The following is a 22,255-nucleotide window of genomic DNA, read 5'->3' on the forward strand; positions in this document are numbered from 1 at the left end:
ATGGCGATGGAGTCATCCTCGGCGTCGGCTCCGGGGGTTGTTGCCATGGAGATGCCGGTGCGAGGTGCGCTCCCGGTGGTGGAGGAGGACGAGGGCTGCAGCGCGCTGCCGCCGCCGGGGTCCGAGGAGCGGCTGCGGTACCGCGGAGGAGCGGGAGGGAGACGGCGGCGCGGGGTGCCGTTCAACCGGGGCGGCTACTACATGCTGATAGCGATCGGGGAGATCGGCACGGAGCACCAGCTGGACGCCGCCAGGGCGCAGATAGAGCGGGGTGAGTGATGGAGCAGGCAGCGGGGCTCCAGCCTCCAGATCTGGGCTGGAGGAAAAAAAAAACAAAACATGTTTAAACCTGGAAACATGAACATTTTGACGCAGAGTGGTGTCCTTATAGGTAGAGGCAGTTGCTGCAGCATTGCACCATGGGACACCACGCATCATCCCTCACCCACTGTGAACTCTATGACTGTAACATCGCAGACTCAAGTTGTGGACGCAGCAGATATAACAGAGCACTATTTTGGTGGCAGAGTATCTATATCTATCATCCCGATCAATCAGCATGGCTGGATAAGTTTATTTACACCCTGCACAGTAATGCACCTGTCTGTGCTGCAGCAGGCGTATAGAAAAAGCATGAATTAGAGTGTGTGTGTGTGTGTGTGTTCTGTGTCTTCTCTCAGCAGTAAACGAAACAAAATCTGCAGGCTGTGCCCACTAATGATTTCACAGATGTCACAAATGAAACCGTGAGTCCTCCTCCTTCCTTTTCTTTCGCGCTCCGGCGTCGTTACTCAGCTGGATTCCTTCAGCTGGAGCTCAGACCCTCCTCCTCCTCTCCTGGCGTGGGAAGTTTGGGTGGACGTAAACGGAGCTGTCGAGCAGTTGTGAGAGACGTTGCTGTGTGAGGAGTAATGCTGGTCAGCAATTTTTTTTTTTTTTTTTTTTTTTTTTCCGCTGTGTTGTTGCCACTCTAAGCTGTTTTCAGTCCAGATGATCAATCTCTTAGATGCTGGTCCGCCGCCATAGCAACCCCATCCATCCCCACTCTGACCTCCTCTTGCCGTGCGTGGCGAGCTCTTGTATCACACACCCTCGGCTCATTACACCAGCAGTTTTTTTATTATATTTTTATTTGTCTGTCAGGTCTGTGTTGTGTCTGTGCCATTGACTCCCATTACTTGTCAGCTGCAAGACCGACGTTAAAGACGGTTTTATTTGGACAGGTTTGAATTGATTTTCCTTAAAATCTGACTAGTGCTGCTACTGATGATAATCTCCATTACTGTTTAATGAAAACACTGACACATATAAAGTTAAATTAACTTTTCCAAAACCTATTATGAGGTCTTGAAATTGCTCGTTTATCTTCAGTGCCTGAAAAATATCTTGATAATATTCATTATTATTAAATAAATCTGTCCATCAATCAGTGGCACATGAGTTTAGTGTGTTTTTTACTAAATTATTATTCTTTATAATTTGTATAATTAGTTATTATTAATATAATGTGATATATACTAATAATAATACTAATAATAGTAATTTATTATTATTATTATTATTATTATTATTATTGTTACTGTTTTAACAAATGTTAAGTGACAAATAATTTACTTTAATTGTTAGTTGAGTTTCTTTTAAATTTGTTAATCTGATCAGTTAATTAAATTGTAGCTTCAGCATCCAATTGGACCATTTTTAAAAAAATTATTTTTATACTTTATGGACTCACAAACAGCAGCAAACAGAACTAACAAAACAGTTCTCACAATCGATCAGCACACATTTGTGTGGTTTGTTTGTGGGCCACCGTTTTGAAGTTTTTCCTTTATGTCGCCATCTTGGTTTTGTTGGAGACGTTTAAAAGCCCCCCTTCCTGCTCTATTTCCCTCTAAATGGGACCGCAATTTACTCAATGAACATCCTGCTGTGTTGAAGAAGACTAGAAACCAGCAACTGAGACCATAACCTCACCAGGAAAATGTTTATAGAGCCAATAAATCACGTGAGAAGTAGGGCAGTTTTCTCATTGACTTCCATCCAATCAGACTTCTTTCTGCAACCAGTGAGTCAGCAGGTTTGAAGCTCCTCCACATTGGCTTCACTTTTCAGATCTGGAAGCTGCGTCTTCTCCTTTCATCCAAACCAGCCCTTTACTAATGCACCGCTCAGACAGTGTCAGGTATAAACACCATTGATATCCATCAGTAACTGATCAGTGTCAATACTATAAATCAGCTCTGACAGAAAGCAGTTGGAAAAAGTAGCTTTTAGACTTTTAGCTAAAATAATGAGGCTGAAACGTGGACACTGTTGGCAGAGGACTTAATCTCACAGTGAAACAGTAAATAAATGGAAAATAGCCACTAAATTTGTTTTAATTGATCTGATTGATCTTATCAGAACCGCCCTGTTGTGCAGAAATGTGTCTTTCTTCCTTTTTTGGCTTTGAAAATTGTTTAAAACTGTAAATTGTTCCAAACTCTGTCCGAGCTGCTTCACTCTTTGTTTAGTGTTCGTGAGCCGACAGCGGCCGGATGAAGGTTTAATCATATTATTCCAAACGCTTGTGATACAGAAACACTAAGTGACAGCGGCTTTTTGCACTTTTTAACCACTGGGGTAACGAGCCTGAGGCCGCAGAAAGCTCAGGACGACGTCTTTCGGAGAGTCGGAGCCCAGGGTTACTGGAATGATCCTCACGGTGCACCTTATGTGAATCTTATTTGACTGTAGATTCTCTAACTTTGCACGTGTTACTTAAAGGGGAACTTGTCCTCAAGCTTTGTGTCCTTGAATCAGTTTAACTTTCCTCCATGTTGCCTGGACCCAAAGCAAAAGTCTGCTGCTGCTACAGGACTGTTTGGAACTACAGATCAAACTTCCTGATTACATTTGTTTGTCTGCTGGTCGTAAGAAAACAATTTATATTAGTTTAATGCTGGAAACATTGGACATTTGGGGCTGCTGAGTGAAGAGGAATTACGATGAATGGAGGAGGAAGAGAGTCCAGCACCACCAGCAGGTGCAGTGCATTGTGGTAGTTGTTGTTTTTCACATATTTAGCAAAAGGGAATAACAAAGCCCTCTCCCTTGTTTTTTTAAAATCACATTGCACCAATGTCAAAAACATTTGTGCCTCCATAAACAGTTTTATGAAAGGACATTTCCAGTGGTGAAATATATATATATATATATATGATATTGTGTTTTTTTGGTGATTTACACATTTCACCATCTGTTGTCTTTATTTGCTCTGAATTTAAAGCCCATTTGTCGAGCGCTGTTGTGTGTCTGCACTAAATCCCGAGTTTGTTTTATTGCTACTGGAGATGAAAATGAGTGTTCCTGAGAAAAGAGACGACTCGAACATCAGGAACACGTCCCGAGCTTGTGATCCAGTGTTTCTCCCCCCCCCCCCCAGAGGACAGACTTTCAGGCTTGCCACCTTTTGAGGTTTAGCCCATCTGGTATCTGGAGGCGGCGAAATAGAAAATGAGTGTGACTGTGATTCTGACACTGAGCTCTTGGTGCTTATCCCCTCTCACCTCGGACAGCATGATGTCTCAACCATGAATTCAAATGATTTTGTATTAGATATGAGCCCCCCCCCCTTCGTACAGACTCCTGTAGGTGTTCTGCAGGCATAATCCCTTGGCTACATATCAAAGTGGGAAATGATTAAATAATTAACACACAGCACAAGAAATGGCCCATTTCAGTAACTGATGAGGTATTAATAACATATTTGTATTAATGCCCCGATTAACATTTCACACCTGTCGTCCTCCTTCCTTTGGAGCGCCAGGCGAAGCTCGGCCCTCGTAGGTTTGGAAACTGGCTGTAAAAACTTTGTGGTTTTGTCCTTCAGAGAGAACAACAGCTTTAATGATGATGGCGACAAGCCAGTCCAAGTTTTTACAGTCAAAATGTCAACAGCAACTTCCCAACCACCTCTATTATTCATCCATATGCTCCGTATCTTCCATCCATCCATTATCTACGCCGCTTGTCCTTAAGGCTGACGCTCACATTCACACCTACAGACAATTTAGAGTCACCACTTAACCTGCATGTCTTTGGACTGTGGGAGGAAGCCGGCGTGCAAACTCCTCACAGAAAGACTCCAGCCGGCCGAACGGAAACCACTGCACCACCGTGCTACTCTCACTGTGTTTAACAGTCATATTCTTCTTCTGTAAACTGACCACAGCTGCTTTTTTAAAACCACAAACATTTTACTGCCACCTTTTAAAGGAGAACTCGTGCTTTTTTAAACCTGAGCCCTATTTTTACATAGAAAGGACTTGTAGATACAAAAAGTTTTGGAATCAGTCCAGTATTTGGCCTCAGTCAGAAGCCACAAAATGTCTGAAAAGTTATCCTCTGGGGCAACCGAGTCTGATTTTTGCCACTGACAGGCTCAGATTGTTATTCTAAGTGTCTGACAACATTATGGAGAGGGTCCCAACAGAGACAGACCTGTAAAGCACAACAATAACAACAAATTAAGTGATGTAGTATGTATGTATGTTCCGTAAGGTAAAATTACTGTTTTTTTCAATGGAGTCTGGTGGCTTTGAAGAGAGCGATATAACTTTATCTACTGGACCAATTCTCGAAATGTTTGTACCTATTACTTAGGTCCAGCTTGAAGGAGTTCTCCAGAGGTGGATTGCTTTAATGCTCAGGATGTTCACTGATTTGAGCCACATAGCTGTATTATACTATACTATACTATAATAAAATGAAAAAGAGTCTTTGATACACTCGTTAAATACAAAAAAACACCAAATAACTGCATATTTAAGTCCATCTACAGTGTGCAAGTTTTTAGACCCATTTAGGACGGTCTCATCTACTGAAAAAGTACATTTGATTTCACCTTTGTGCCACTTTTCCAGTTAAGTTTGTTTAAGAGTGCAGTGGAAGTATTCACTGCAGCTGTGGTTGGTGAAGTCTGGAGACGTACTGGGTGGTTTTTCCCCACCTAGTGGTCACAAGGTGCATCAATTAGCCCATTTAACTGGAGAAAACAAGCTTGTAGTAGCCACCCAGCGCTGAGATTCATGCTGAAATGAGTTTAAACAGCATGTTTTGGTTTCACTAGGATCAGACCTGAGCTGTTGTTGTAGGGAAATGCACACCTGTAGAAATTCCCCATAATACAGAGCATCAGTGTTTGCCTCCCCCCCATCATGCAGTGGACAAGAGGGTGGCCATTGTTCTGTACACACATACTGATGGAAGTCTGGGTGACTCTGTGATATTGAGCAGATATTGATTGATACAAGTTAAAGGACAGAAGAGGTTTTCACTCCACTTATAAAAATGAACCTCAGCAGGTCTCTCATCATAGGAGAGGGAACTTAACTGGCTCATGTGACTAGTTAGTGCTCTGACTAGTTGTTATCTTAATTTTAGTGTATAGGGAAGCAACAATAGCGCCAATTGATTAGTTGTCTACTACTCAACGGACAGCCCAAGACCTAAATATATAAGATTTACAATAACATATAAGAGAGAAAGTAAATGTTTGTCCTTCTTGCTTCAAAAATGGACTAAAATGATTAGTGGATTATTCATATAGCTGCCAATAATTTTTCATTGATGGATGAATTGATTGCATGCATCAACACACGTGTATGCATGTACACAACCATTAGAGGCTCTTCGCACGGATACGAAGGCCTCCTTTACTCCCATCGTCCTCCCTGTCTTCTGTGCACACTTAACAGTGTTTGTATCGTGAGGATCGATGTTAATGCTAACAATGTTAATCACAGTGACAGGGAACAGACTGCAGTGAGCAAACATTTTCTCCTCAGCTAAGGGCAAAGGCAAAACAAGGTCCTCAAAGTCCTTTTTTGTGGAAGAAGATTTCAGCACAGGGGCATGTCTTTGAAAAATTAGAATAATCTAATTTCTTGCTCTCGCTGAAGGAATCCACAAGTGGATAAGATGAGAGAGTTGCGTGCGTTGGTTTCCACCCTGCTGGATGAGATCTGACAAGTTCTCTCTGAAGTTTGACTCACTGTGGCTCAGTAGGATCTGATGAAGCCGCTGTGTGTGTGTGTGTGTGTGTGTGTGTGTGTGTGCGTGCGTGTGTGTTACTGATCAATTTATTAATGCATCATTCTACCGATGTAGTGAACTCCAGTTAGTTTGTTAGTATGTTTAGGAGGATTTTACTTTAACCAGATATCCTGATGATCTCAGACTGATTAACATGAAATAATAATGTAGAAACTTGTTCGGTTCCTCATAATATCAATGCTACGTCATCGTCATCAAGCTGTTTTACACTAGCGTGCAGCAGGGATGATGTATGTTAGCATCACCCTAGTTCCCTTGACAAAAAGCTAATTGCTGGAGAAGCAGGCAGGAGATCCGACACCGACGTTAAGCAATGTGCTGAACTGCTGTGGGCAGCAGAACCACATAGTTTTGCCACCAAAAAAAAAAAAGGCCAATCTAAAAACATCTGTACCCTATATTTGGATTATTTTCTCTGCCTGGAACTGCTCTCTCGCTTCAAAATGTAATTTTTCCTCTCAGAACACAGAAGTAACCTCTTAAAACATCAAATTCACACAAAAACATAAGAAAACTAAACGGCAGCAGCAGGTTTTATTACATTTTCTTTCCACTTATAGATCAAGAAAAATTCAAAGACAAAATTGAACATATTTTAATATATAATATATTTAATAAGTTTTATATGTGCAAACAGTTTTTGTGTATGTGTAGATGTGCTGGTGTTGGACTGGGCCTGTCGTAGTACAGCACAGAAGGACTGTTACAGTATGATATCTGGTTGTTCGGAGGTTGGTAACACTGACGTGAGATGTGCTGCTCGTCAGTCTCCGGACATTTTGAACACCGGAACATTCTGTGCTCGCTGACTTTTGCTGCATCTTGAACAGAGTTAGAAACCAACTTGAGGGGCGAAGGTGGGAGGGAAGCAAGATGCTGCAGCAACATCTGGTGAGCTGCTACCTCAGGTTCATGAAAACGGAGCAAGAAACTTTACGAACCAGCGTTCTAGATGCATGTTTGTGCCTCAGATAAAAGTCCAGAAGGTCTTACCTCAATTTCACTAATGTCTGTCCTTCACTGCTTCCCGTTGTTGTCCTCAATCAATCTCTCTCTCTCTTCCTGGCAGGAATTCGATCCTGGGACGTCGACCTCAAGTGCTGCGACCTTGATCAGCAGCTGCAGCTGTTTATAACTCGTCACTCCGCCCACTTCTCCTCCGAGGTCAGAGGTCAGTGTGATATGGCAACATGTATGGCTGCTTGTTCTGAGAAGGCCATTGAAAACACTGTGGGGTCTCTCTTTAACAGATTTAGACCAAACAACCTCTGAGACGCACTGGGAAACCATGTCATGGCCCGACCATGAGCGCGCTGTGTCCGGTTTTCTGATGTGACATGATTTCAAATTTGAGATTTGTCAAAAAGTTAGTTGCTGTCATTAGGAGCCAACAAAGTCCTGACGTAGAGCGATTATGCCCTTAAAACTTTAACACATGGTTGATTACAGTTCTTCTTTCAGCCTGAAGATATGATAGATATTAGAGCTGCAGTTGACGATTACTTTCATTGTCGGTTAATTTGTCGATTATAAGAGGTCCGAAAATGGTGGAAACTGTTGATCAGTGTTTCCTGAAGCCCAAGATGACGTTTTCAAGTGTCTCATTTCGCCCACAACCTAAAGATATTCAGTTTACTGTCACAGAGGAGGAAAGAAACCATAAAATATTCATATTCCAGAAGCTGGAATCAGAGAGTTTTGACTTTTCTTTCTTTAAAAAAAGACTCAAACGAATTATTTGATTCTGAAAATAGTTGACCATTAATTCAATGGTTGCATAAAATAATCGTTACGGCTAAAGTCGATATACTGGTGTATCAAAACAACACCGGTATTGTGACATGAGACCATCTATTTTGTCCATATTGTGTATTTATATAGTGACTATAGTTATTGGTCATAACTTCTCTGTCTAAAATAAGAGTATTTTGATTGAACATAGGCTAACTGTGGGTTTGACTTCCTAAAAAACGGACTATTGCTGACTTGAGGAATATTAATAGAACAAACTTTGATTTGAATATTTGAAATATTTCTAGTAAATTAGATTTTAATATATTATATGAATTATATAAGAATACAGTATATGACCAGTTCGTTATTTGGTTTTTAACCCTTTAACCTTCTGCTCAACCATATGGTAGAGCACATTTTGACTCACTTTATCTTATTGAAAACATGTTTTACTTACGACATCTCAACTGTTTGGTAGAGGCCAATATTTCAAAAAATGTGGGGTCTGTTCATAAAAAAACATTGATTTTTGTAATTAGTGTAATTAAATATAGATTTGAGGTATTTGAAGTATCATGTTAACCTACTTTTTTATTTTTTGGTTGTAGGATGACTGACAGTAGTGAGTTCACTGGACATTTAATCCATCTGCATTGCATCAGAGCTGAACGGTGTGTGTAATCACCATGGTGACTGTTCAGGGACCTGCAGCATTAGTGTGTGTGTGTGTGTGTGTGTGTGTGTGTGTGTGTGTGTGTGTGTGTGTGTGCGAAAGTACAACAGATGTTGAATAGAGAATTATTTCAATCATCTGCCAGGTACGGGCCTGATGAGATTAGACACACACACACACACACACACACGTATAGGCACGTGTGCACGGATACGAGGCAACAGACGACCAGAGGACAGATGATTACCGCACTGAAGTGCTGCTGTAAGAAGCAGCAGTCGGCAGAAAGTGACACAGCATTTTTCAACACGACTGTTAAAGTGAAGCAAATACGTTCAGAGGAAACCAAAGAATCCCGGTGAAACGTTAAATCTAATCAGTGTCCTTCGTCCATCTGTCATCCAGTCGCTATAAGTTGTTGTTTCCCTCCGGTTTGCTGTTTCTGCAACACATGAGAACAACATTTGAACACAGTATGATGGGAGCATACATTTATTTTCTCAGATTTCTACCTCAGGGTACGATAACATATTATTTGACACGTAATGCATCTTGGCTGACTGTGTTCACGTTGCTGTGAGAGGAGCTGTATGTATTGATTTCTAAATGGTATATTGGCTTTCCAAGGCACTATCCCGTGATGTAAAATAGCATAGTGGTGAGACAGGACGGCCTGTGAGGGTCATCGTCTCAGTGTCCCATGACCTCGGGCGTCCTCCCTGCAGACGCGGTGCTGAGTCCTCGCAGGTCTGACTGACGCTGGTGTTTCTGAGTGGGTCGGAAGTCAAAAATGTGTTTTTCCTTTCATGCAAACTAACACGTAGATGTATTCAGTTTTCTCTGGTGGTAAATCTGTGCACTGTACGTCTCTCAGAGGGTCTTTGTCTCTAGATTTTCTGCATAAAAATAATAGAAATGTTACTAATAATGATAATAATGTGTATTTTCGTAGCACAAACCACACAATAAGATAGAATTAAAGTGAAAATAGAGTACGTAGAATATAATAATGAGCTTTCTTTTCAGCAGTAGTAGATGTTAATGCTAACCTACCAAATACTGAGAACGTAAAACAACTCATCTAAAAGTCGTTTTAGTTTTAGGCTTTAGGTTGAAACACATTTTGTGCGACTTTAACGTGTCATTTGTGAAATATTTACACTCTGGTATTAACACGAGGTTTGTGTTAGGGCATCTTATCTCATTGTGCGTGGATGTACATGTCATTGAAGGATTTATAGTTGTGTGTTTATGGAAATTCTTGAGACTACATGTGTAAACTTCATTATGTTGTGATAAAGTAAATGAGAGAATGCAGACAGTGTCACCATAAGCTCACAGAGGCAAATGGTAGATCATTTCATAAAAGCTTTAGATAGAAGTTGCTGTGTGACTTTATGGCTACAGTTCTGAGCTATATTGGATAAAAAGACTGTACAACACGTAAAGTCTAAAGCGTTGGGCCAACAGCTGACCACTGGGCGCTGATATTGTCTAAAAGCGGGGATAACGGCACACATTTTAACATTTCAAAACAATTGGCAGAACTTCAGATTGCATTTACGCAAAGAGATCCAATCACAAAAGAGGAGAGGCCGACTTTAATGTGGCGGCTCTGACTCTGACTGTGGGACGTTCTCCTTTTTTTCAGACCGACCTCTTCTAAGAGCACACGATCTGTTATTGCTTATGATTTATTAGTTGTTTCTTTTTGCTGTTTTTATGGTCTTATTTTAACATTTGTACTCTTTGAAGCACCGCATGACCGTTCTCTGTAAAATGAGCAACACTAAATAGCCTTTACTTACTTACTAACTAACTTTCACTAAAGCTGAATTATTATTCTATTTCAGTTTATTTGATGGGGACGGTGCACGTTAATGAAAACCAGTATATAAAAACACAAGATGTAAACATCATGAGTTAGCAAGAATGCTAATTTGCATCCGTTGTCTCCAGGCAGGTAACAAAAACAGAAACATTACAAGTAACGCTATTAAAAACCAGTACAAGAGAGTGATCGCAGGTCTGATGTGCCTTGAGCCATTGTTTGATATCTTATTGGTCTTAAAGATGGTGTAGATGTTAAAACTCTCCCCTAGTGAAATTGGCATGTCTTTTCCAATATTGACTTCCTTTTACTGACAGCACAGTTTGTCAAAGTGCTCTGAAAACCTCACAGTCCTCACAGGTGCTTGACGCAAGGAGTTATTGACAGTCGATACTTCGATGGCGTCGGTTTTGATCCATAGTTCAGCTTCAGCGTTCAGGCCGTGTCGTACTGTAATTATATTCCCAACAGAACCAGACCAAGTACGGCATGTATAGCACTGAGCTGTGGTGCCTTCACTTGTTCAATTCAATTCAGTTTATTTGTATAGCCCAATATCACAACAGAGTGTCTCACAGTGCTTTACAAAGTTCACTGAAATAAACAAGAAGTGTAAGCGAACAAACAATCTAATAAAGAGTCCAGCAGTCGATGAGGCCAATGGATCAGTCCGATGGATCAGTCCGAGGCATCACCTGCCCTTTATGACCCTCCTTCTTCGGGAAGGAAAAACTCAAAAAACCCAGTGGGAAAAGAGAAACCTCCAGGAGCACCACAGTGAAGGAGAGATCCAGCTCCCAAGGACGGACAGGCTGTAGCCTTGTTAGCGGAAAAATGTAAAGTCTTCTGCCAGTAAAGATTATGATTATTCTACATATAGACGTTTAGTATTGTGGAGGAAAGCTTCTCCACAGTCGTGGTTTCACTGGAGCTCCATGTGTCAGTATTCAGCATGCACACAGTACAGTACACGGTGCTTTCCCAAACTGATGAGGAGATAATTGAAAATGCCTCATCCCCTCTCCAGACTGTGAGGTATCTGAGGGTGGAGGCTGGGAGTATTGATTACAAAACACCCCCCCTGCTTTTTTTTTTTTTTTTTTTTTTTTTTTCAGAACGGCACACAAGGCAGATCAATAGCACTTCAATGGAGAGCAATCCAATGACCGCAGTGCAGAAATAGATAAGGGGATCACATCGCTGTGGGTTGACGGAAAAATTTCCATTGTGGGAAAATGGCAGCAGCCGTCCTCCCCCCCCTCCCCCCGCCCTCCCCTCTCCACTCGGCTGGTTTTGGAAATGAGGTGACGAGGTGAGGGAGCGCCGATAGAAGTCTCGGTGAATAAAGCACATGGATTGTGCTCTGCTGTCTCTTTCTCTCTAAACTAGCTGAGGTGCTCTGGGGCCGCCGCGTTAAGCTTCAGCGCCGGAGTGATGTCGGGCTCCTGTTGATAGAAGCAGCTCTCATGAGCCTTTTTCTGAATGGATGAATATTCTGAGTATTGTGGCAACTACAGCAACAGTACAATTACGACCGATATCTCCAACTCAGCTTTACAGACTTTCCAATTTTCCTTTTGATTGAGCATTTAAATCTTATAGATCCATTTCAGAGGAGAAAATAATCATTTACTTTTACAAGTCTCTCATTGACAGAGAGATGCACTCTGTTATTTAGTGATTATTCTTCATGTCCTCAAGGCTTTTTGCTCCTTACTTCAACATTTTTCCTCACAAATCACTTTCAGTTTTGTGCTGCTGTCCCTTTTGAAACCTTCTATGTCATTTTTTTGGGGGGGGATTTCTCATTTTGCAGCAAAACGGACGACAGTATCGACCCAGTATGAAGGGACATTAATCTGATAACTCTTTCACAGCTTGTCCTTGATGCACAAAACTGCTTTCCACTCGTGAATGTGTTGCTTTCTCCACGGGGGGCAGTTGTCTGTTAATTAACGAGGGCCAGCTAGAGGATGTGTAGCTTCTAGATGTATAGTTTCAGTTCAGGGCTGGCTGCCATCAAAGCCACTTTTTTTTAGCTGCATCATGGTAGTAACCTCTGAGGGTGTTGGTGTTACATTTCAAAATACTGCAGGATTCTTAAAATGCTGCCATCTGACCCGGTCTGCTGTTTCCCCCATGTTAATGCTGCTTATCTCCACTTCTACACTAACAAGAGCAATTTAATCTCAGCTTGTTGCGATTAGCCAGAATAGAACAAGAGAGAAGATAGAGAAGCATAATTATAATCTGAAATGATGCAGTAATCTTTTCAAACCCAGCCAGAATAGTTTAATCATATCTTTTATCTATTTCACAGTAGGCTGGATGTTAATAAACCTTTGCAAGGCCGTCTGTGCTTGAGCAGAATTAGAAGTATGTTTTCATATTGTAAAGGTAAAGCACGAGGTCACGCCACTGCAACGCTCATCCAGAACGAGACCTCGTGGGATTTATTGGTTTTGACTGATGCCAAAGATTACTGATGATGCTGCTGTTTGTCCTCAGAAACAGAAATCTAATGCTGGAAAAGATGCAGGACCTCCTGTAACGTGTCTGTAGCATCTTCAAGGGGCATATTTCTGGTTTTAGAACATTTTGTCCCATTTAATGCTGATTTCATAGGATGTAGTTGAACTTAATACCAACTTACTTACTAACTAAACTCATTTGTAATGGAGATTTTAATCCAGACAACAACTGTAACACAGCAGAAATAGACATTGAAGATACAACCAAGTTATTCATAGATTGTTTTTATTGATCTCTGATCTAAAGTTCTCCTCAGTGATCCTTTTCCATTTAATGGGTACATTTAGGAGGAGAGCGATGACACTGCTGTTCACTACAACAGCCCCACAGTGAGAAACACAATCACCCTTTTTCTTTTGAACAGCTGAGCCACACACCAGAGGCTGACTGTGACATATTTTTCATTATACAAGTGTTGATTTAAAGAGGATACTGTATGAATAAACAGCCGTAAACATAATATGCCGTCCATACTGTGTTTACAGCAGAAGGGTTGAAGTGAGCGTCCCTCCCTATCAAACACCCCACAGCGGCCCCTAGTGCTCAAACTGTGCAGTGCAACGATGACTTTATATTTTTGGACAGCGGCTCACAAAGAAACACACAAACAGACAAAACCTAACGGCACTAAAGAGACGGATTTTACCCATGAGCCTCAGCCAGCCAATTTATGCACACACACACACACACACACACACACACACACTCTCACCCACACTCACACACATACCCAGTCGAGGGCCGGGTGAGATAGGCCATGGATTAGTGTCAGCGATTTACTGATTAACGCTCCCAGAGTGAACTCACAAAGGTGTGTGTGTGTGTGTGTGTGTGTTTCTGTGTCCCTGTGTGACTGAAAATTGCCTGTATGCTCGCTGTGTTTTGTGGAGTTTGTGTGAGCAGTGATTTCCCAGGTATCAGTGCTCTCACTTTTCTTTTCTTATTTTCTTATTTAAAAAAAAAAAAGCCTCCAAGTCATGAAGGCCCCCACGTCTCCCTGCTGTGGTTTCACATGAATGGTTCTTCCACATTTCCAGGAACGCCAGAGCTCCTTTCTTGGGGGAAATCTACCTTTTGTCTGGTTTGGTTTTTGAAATTTGCTGTATTGCCTCGTGCAAAAAGAGTTTCAGCTAAAGCTCTCAGAGTTATGGAAGATGGAGGGAGTGCATGACGTGCAGTGTTTATCAAAGAATAGGGGCAGGAAGCAGCGGGGTTTATGGCAAATTAGGTCTTCAGTTGAATTCTCAGTTTGCTCCTTAGCTTGCTAGTAATGATTTGTGTGTCTTTTTATTTCCCTCCGCCAAGTAGGGTTTGTTTTCAGTGCAGTTTGTTTGTCAGCAGGATTGCAGAAAACCATACTGGCCTGATTTTGATGAAACTCATTGGGAAGGTGTAGCATTGGCCAAAGACGAACCCGTTAAAGTTTGGAGCCGATCGAGGTCTGAGGCACAGACACTTGCAGATTTGCATATCCTTCTAGTTATTTGTTTTATTTTCCTCAAGGCTTTTATTGTTCATGCTCATAGTGACACTGCAGGTCTTTGGGATCCGTCTAGTTCTCCACACGGAGAAGAAGAACATTGTCTTATTTAAATGGCGTTCGTGGCAGGTGTTCTGACAGGTGTTTCATCATTTACATCACTGAGAATACTAAATATCAGGAACAGCTCTTATTTATGACGCAGTATAATTCAACAGCACTAAAAGCCTCCAAAGTAAAAGAAGTGAACTTCTGAGTCTGAAAAGTGAAGTGCGACAGTAAAATCACGACTGATATCTCAAATTCAGCTTTACAGACTTTCCAACGTATAATTTTCCTTTGAAAGAGCATTTAAATCTTATAGATCCATCTCAGAGGAGAAAATAATCATTTACTTTTAAAAGTCTCTCATTGACAGAGAGATGCACTCTGTTATTTGGTGGTTATTTTTCATGTCCTCAAGGCTTTTTGCTCCTTACTTCAACATTTTTCCTCACAAATTACTTTCAGTTTTGTGCTACTGTCCCTTTTGAAACCTTCAATACCATTTTTTGGGGGGAGGGTTTCTCATTTTGCAGCAAAACTAACGACTGTATTGAACCAGTATGACGGGACATTAATCTGATAACTCTTTCACAGAAGTGCCTCAAACCTGCATCCTTTCAAATAGCCAGCAGGGGGCAACTGTGGAAGTCGAAACGTGTGTAAGTCTATGAGAATAAGAGCCGACTTCTCATTGATTGATCGATTTATTACCACAGTAAACACTTTCCTAACGAGTTAATGGTCTCAGTCCCTAGTTTCTAGTCTCCTTCAACACAGCCTGACGTTCATTTAGTAAATTATGGTCCCATTTAGAGTAAAATAGATGATGAAGCAGGTTATGCTTTATGGCGGGACTACCTTGTGACTAACCAACCATGGGCAGGTCATGCCGAAACCTGACCAATCAGACCAAGATGGCAAAAATGCCCAACATGAGGCTTCAAAGCAGCAGTCCACAAACCAGTGGGAGGTGTCACAGTGGCTACGTCCACTTCTTATCTTGAGTATTGAGTATTATAACCTTCAGGAAGGTAGTGGTTAGCACTGGACAGGTGTAGTTTTAGCGAGGTGTAACTAAGTGATGTAGATAAACAGAAGCACATTTATGTTGACAGACAAACTAAAATGCCTCAGAAATGACTTTAGAAAACTGTCTGTGAGGAACATTTACAGTAGCACTAACAATATCCCAGTTTAAAGTGGTTGCGCACGCCGCTACTCGCCTGTAAGTGCAGCTGTTTCCCCCGAGATGTTTGTGAAACGTATTGAACAAAGCGCCGTGAATTATAATTAGGACTGGAGCAGCAGTCGGTTGATGGGAAACAGGCTTGAACGTCTCAAAGGTCCAGAGATTCTTTGAAGTGAGATGTGAAACATCACGTCTTTCTTCTCTCTCCCTCTCTCTCTCTCTCTCTCTCTCATTGAGGGAGGTGTGGGTGGAGAAAACAGTAAAAGAATCAGTGGGAATAAACTCGATGTAATCATTACGTGGTGAACCTCCCTCCTACACGCATACTTGGACTCACACACACACACAGAGGTTGAACTCGGTAAGATGGCTTAGTCAGGCTGGACGCTCATGAGCGACTGTAGACATCCAGTTCCTAATAAGAGGCTTCCAGAACGATCCGCAGTGTGAACTTTGTTTTATAATTCTGCTGCCCATTCATGAGGGCAGTCATATTCCTAAGATTAGGCTTTTGGTTTGGCAGCTTTTCTGTGTGAATCTGTGACCTCTGGAAACAAAATCGCACATGCACACATTTAATGAATGAATAGAGGGGATTTACTTTTTAAGAAAAATAATTCCAGGTTGCAGCTTTACCTTCGATAATTAGAAAAATCCCTCATAAAAAGGACTGACAGTTTTGTATGTAGGGCTTGAGGAGGTGTTTTTTTTATTCCATTAGAAAACTAATTACATTATTTTTTCTGTGAGTTTTCCTGGACACACACACACACACACACACACACACAAGGGAGAGTGTTATCTCCATGGTAGTGTGTGACGTGGATGTGTCAGAGGTGAGAGCTGGCCCGGGGGTTGCACAGGGTGATTAAAGATTCACATTTGATGATGGAGCCAATTTGCTCCAGTGCCTTGGGGACCGTGCCTTTTCATGGCTGTTGCCGTAGCGACCTGCCCATCCCTCTGCCTGCGAGGGACGGCCCTGAAGGTGCCGAAGATGAAAGGTTAAAGAGGCTGCGTGGCCTTCATCGATGTATCGTGACTGGGGTCGAGGAAGGCGGTGGCTTGTGGAGGGTAATCAGGACGCGTGCTGGAAATCACACTGTTGTTGTCTCGTTCCATAATCGGATGTGGTTTGGCAGGAACAGGGTGTTGGATTTGGGAGCTGGTGACTAGGGCTGGGTATTGGTACGTTTTGTACCCAGATTTAGAAAAAATTAGTGAATCACTGCAAGCGTTTAATATAAAGTGTACCGCAGCAGCCTATAAGGTCTGCGCTGGTGAAGTTGACTGGTGGCGTTTCATAAAAGTAAATGCATTAAATATGGACAGGTTATTGAATTAAGTACCCTGTTGGTATTGGGTGCTGGTTTTGGTTCTAGTATCATAATCTTTTAAACAACATCCAGTCCTACTGGTGACGCACGAGATCGATATGAGTTCAAAACCTCAGAAACACAAATTTTTTATCTGATGCACTGAAGTTACTGAAGAAAATGTTGTTTTAAAGCCCAAATTTGTAGAATTAGATGAATGTGTATTGAAGAAACTACATTCATGAGGATCTGCTGATATCTCTTTATTTGATGCAGATGAATAAGCCATTAGTTTGTCAATGCCCCCTGTATCATTACCATATTTACTTTGTTTTTAAAATGTGTAGATAAATGGCTCGCTTGTGTGGATCATTCAAACTATCGACAGTACAAAGAATAAAACGCACGACAAAAGACAACACATTCTGTTCCGTTTATATTCTGTTCTGGCAAAGAAATAGTACCTCCCTGCTTTCCTGTGGCCTGTTGGCCACTGTGAACCTGGACTCGTGCCACAGCTACTTACAGATTGCAGCGTCTTGGTTGAGGGTCCATCATGTTTAAATATTCATGCAGCTGCAACCACTAAATGCCTGGCTTTAGGTGAAAAATGTCTAAATGTTTTTATTGGATTTTGATAATTGTGGGCACTAAACCTGCAGGAGGAACACTGCAGCCAGCTTTGGATGCTAACACCTTAGTATGTGCTACATGACAGGAAACTCTTTACCTCAGATATGAGAAAATAAGAAGAGTGTATGGTGGTAAAGTAAATGTGCACTGTGATACAAAAACAAACCAAATAAACAGTTAACTTAGCTGAAAAGCTTGCTAGAACTAATGTAGGCTAATACAACAATCCTGCAATAAATCCTTCCCTCCTGTGTGTTATAATTACAGATAAACAAATGAATCCTCATCTCACTCCTGCCTTTCCAAGCATGTAGAGGAGCTACGGTGGCCAACGAGGACTCGGGCTCTGTTGCTTTTTCTTTTGGGTTCTCAAACTTTTCACAACACAAAACAGTTTTCCTCCTTTTCTTCATCTGCCAACCGGAAGATGTGAAGAGTCCTTGTTTGTACGTCCTGTGCTGCCGCTGCAAAATCATACTCATCATACTTAGATAATGAAAACATAACGACTAGTTTCAGGTTTCATCCACTACTGAAAACATAATTATGAATATTATTCTCCATTTCTGCCAGTAGACACCCCTAAGTCCTTCAGACTGCACCTTTTTTAAAAAGGCTCAGTTGAAATGTCAAGCTTCTTACTTTGGGTAACGCTAATCATCTGTTACCGCTTAAACTGTGCTAAAGTATTAGCATTTCTAATCATCACTTTAATATCTAATGTAAAAGTTCTCCAGATGGTCTATCCCCCCAAAAAACTGTGGAGAGAATGGATAGAATTTTTTTCTTTTTTGTAAATTTGTGGGCACGTGCTTTAGCTTAAGAGTGCTGCATATCAGGAAGTCCCAAATCTTTCCCCAACATTGTTATCTGGAAGTAAAGAAAACCCTTCTACCTCTCCTGTAAGCTCTCATTACTGTTTCCTCTCACACTTCTTTCATACTTCATTATTTTAGATTTCAAGGAATATTTTTACACCTAAATCTGAGCTGCTTTAAATCCCCTCTATCACTTTCCTCAGTTCTCGTATCATTTCTGTTCCTGATCCTGCTCCTCTCTAACGTGGTTGCTCTTGAGTCTGTATTTGCGGTTATTTGCTCTGAACTTTGAAACCCGCATTAGTTGCTTGTAAGTTTAGCAATCAAAGATCCCATTTTCAGTCTCGCTGAAGGGTACTTAGCAGTTCTAGATGTGGAAGTGAGAGGGCGAGTCTGACGTGAAAAGAACTAACGAGGAATTATCCACAGAAATTAGGCAGCTCTAATCACAGTAAACATTTGCTCTGTTCAGCCGAGGCCTTAATCACAGCTTTCATAAACCACCTCACTGACGTGTCCTGGAGAAGTCAGGTCATGACCTTTTAGCTGCAGACTCTCATCCTTGTCCATCTCAAACCAAGACATCATCATCGTCAGCATTCTTTATTTATTCAGTGAGGTTTTGCTGACCGTGTTTTTTATATATTAAGCAAAATGCACTTTTTACCATAAACCCCCATCTAGAGACCCTCAAACTGTGAGAAAAGACCATCAGCAGCAGCAGATCTAGTGCAGTCACATGACCTGTCAGCTGACCCCTTTGTACATGTAAAAACACTCACGTCAAACCAGATCTCCTCGTCTAATAACGTGAACGTTTCCTTACGTTTATGGCGCCGTTGCTCCTTCCTATTCCCATCGCCGATCCCCTCCTGCCTCTGAAATGTTTCTTCCTGTGTCAATCTCTGCGCCCGTCTCCTATATTGAATGGTGAGAAGGAGACATTTTCATCACTGCTAAGCGCTACGAGATTGCCTTGAAGGAATCGATTGAGCACAGTGGCAGCAGAAGTTATGGCTGAGAAGCTGGAGGCTCTCGTCCCCATCGTCAGGATTCTGTGTCGGCTCTTCATGTCCGCTGTTTTCTGTCTGATGTTTCAGAGTTCCTGAGCTAAGCCTTTTTTGTTCTCTCTCTCACAGAGGGCTGCTCAGCAATTAGTCATATAAAATCAAGCATTACGCTCCTCGCTTCTGCGCATTTCCAAATTACACGAGGTTGCTGTTTTTGTTTAGTCCCAAATGGGCTTTTTAACAAAGTGATGTGTTGCTGTGGAGAATCCAGACGAGAGCCTCAACGCATGAGAAAACGGTCCTCGTTCTTCAACTCGCAATCAATATTCAGCTCACACGGTCGACAAATGCGTTCCACTTAACATTTCTGGAAAATCATTTTTTGGAGAAGTGCATTGCACATGTAAACTAGTCCACATTACTTCATTATTTCGCGCCTAAATGTATTTTTTATTTGTTAGTCTTGTGCCAGCTGGGTCTAAAGTATCGACCAGTGGCTTGATGGTGGGGTGTGGGGCAAAAATAATATAGAACTGTTTTGTACACAGTGACTTATTAACCTTCATTGTCCTTAATATCACCCTCTGATTTCTCCCAGAGGAGCTTTAAATTTAGATGTAGTTTTTCTATAAGTCTTTATCTGCTGGCTCAGAGGATTCTTTGAATAAATGTGTTGTGGGTCATGGATCATCTGATCTCTTTTCCTGACCTACATTTGAGTAATAAATCCCTGACAAATTATGTTCAATGTATAATATATGTATTTTAGAGCAGAAGTCTTGTGTCAAGGGATCCGCTTTTCCAATAAGGCCTAACACAAAGGAGTTAAGGAGTTAATTTATCATCGTCGTCGTCGTCGTCCTAGCTCAAAAATGACAACAGTGGTTGTTTTTTCAAGGGTGTTCAGACGACCAAGTAGCCTTTAATGACTGTAGTAGTTATTACAGGAGCAACAGGAAGGGACCGGCGTTGATGGATGGTTCAAACATGCGACTTCGACCAAAGAGACTGTTTGTGTCCCATATGAAACCAAAGATCAACGCTGACTTATTTTATCTTGTGTAACTTACATAAAGTAGGTAACGTAACTTTTAACGTAACTTAGAGCATGTATGTAAGGTAACATACTTAATTTAACTCATACCACCTTTTCCTAAACCTAACCAAGCGGTTTTATAGTGTTAAATTGTGACACATACACTACTCACTAAAAGTTAGGGATATTCAGCTTTCAGGTGAAATTTCAGGATGAACCTAAAATGCATTCTAACCTTTCCAGGTGAACTTAATGTGACCTTCTCTAAACCTTTGAATGCACATGTCCAACTGTTCAGTGTCTCAGTACTTTCTGCACCAGTTGCTGTTCTCTAACAAGAAGCTTAACAGCAACATTCACAACAGGTTTGATCCATGAATCCACCAATACATTTCCTGCTTCAGTTAGAATTGGTATTTAAACAGTCCTCCTCATCCTGCTGTTCACATTCTGACATCATGAGACCAAGACGACACCTAACAGTTGATCAGCAGCACCTCAACACTGGAGGCTTCAAACAGGAAGTCCTCAGACGGAGGTGTTCACTGAGCTTAGAGGGTCACAGAGTGTCATCAGGAGGTTGGAACAGTGATACAGAGACTGGAAGAGTCACAGAAAGGAGAGGAGTGGACGTCCTTTGGCCACATCCCAATTTATTGAGACACTGAAAATGTTTTGTTGTGGTATACCTACCACTGTTGGTAGATTTTCTTCAAATACATTGTTTAAAATGAAGAAATCACCATTGCATGCTTCTACTTAAATGCCCTACTTTCATGATATAATATCACTGTAGCATTCACTTTTTACATTTTCCATATATTTCACCTTAAAGTCGAATATCCCTAACTGTTAGTCAGTAGTGTATATAAATTCACTAAGTTATTTGCTTGCTCATGGCTCGTCCCCTTACGTCCTCTAGGGGGCGCTGAAAACACTCGTATCTGTTGTTGTGTGAGTCATTTAAAATCGACCTGTTCTGTCGTTTGGCTTTGAGGACGTGCTGGTATCATTGGCTGGTACAGCACTCAAAGTAGCCACCATTTAAAATGTGCTGTGTAACGGTGTCCTGACCCACAGTGTGACACAGCAGTTCTGTTCTCTCACCTTGTCGCAGCGGGAAGGGGGGGAGTGTGTGTGTGTGTGTGTGTGTGTGTGTGGGATTACCCCCCTCTGGTGCTGCTGGAGGGACTGGCGCATGGTCACCACTCTCAGCGGGATTTGTAGATGGCGTTCATTCAAGCCAAGGTCACAGACGCTCACTTCTGGGACACTTTAACCTTTCTGAACAGACCTGCTTTGAACACACACTCTCACACACACACACACACACATTTTCCTCTTTCCCATACAAACACAGTAATGAATATGTGAGCACTGCTTGTTCACGCTCTTGCTGACACACACACGCACGCACTCAAATGCACATACCGTCAGCTGTCGATGTAATGGCATCTGAGTAGCTGTCGGTTTCCATTTCGTTGGCCCTGAGCTGAACCGATGTAGAGAGGCCGTTTGCGCTTAGTCGACTCCTTACTTTCCGCCTCTCTGCACATCGTCTTGTCTTGCGCTTTCTAGTAAAACACTCCCCGGTGCCTCGGCGCACTCAGTGGGGTGAGGAGGTTTTCCCTCAAGTTCATGAGTGCCGCTGCCTTCTGAGCATAAAAATTTCATGTGTGTTTCCAGTATCCATGTCGTTGACAAGTTGTAGTCTGCAACAGAGAACTTCATTTAGAAACATTTCTGCACTAAAAATGCTAAATGCTTTTAAGAGTTCTGGGCACTTTCAGAGAGGTTTGTTTGATTTAAGCTGTTTGTGAACAGAGTTGTGAAGCAGCAGAGGTTATTTCTCTGTCTATGTT

The 22,255-nt window shown here is 41.7% G+C and overlaps 1 protein-coding gene across 1 annotated transcript in view; it reads left to right on the plus strand.

Annotated features, from left to right (window-relative positions):
* The window catches only part of map1ab (microtubule-associated protein 1Ab), a 68,751-nt gene continuing 46,496 nt past the window's right edge, over positions 1–22,255 (plus strand). Inside the window, exons 1-2 of the mRNA XM_070830425.1 lie at positions 1–271; positions 7,166–7,267. Of these exons, the coding sequence (XP_070686526.1) occupies positions 1–271; positions 7,166–7,267 (373 nt within the window). The remainder of the gene's footprint in view (positions 272–7,165; positions 7,268–22,255) is intronic.

The sequence above is a fragment of the Pempheris klunzingeri genome, chromosome 5, assembly GCF_042242105.1.
Source record: "Pempheris klunzingeri isolate RE-2024b chromosome 5, fPemKlu1.hap1, whole genome shotgun sequence".
Classification (NCBI taxonomy): domain Eukaryota; kingdom Metazoa; phylum Chordata; class Actinopteri; order Acropomatiformes; family Pempheridae; genus Pempheris; species Pempheris klunzingeri.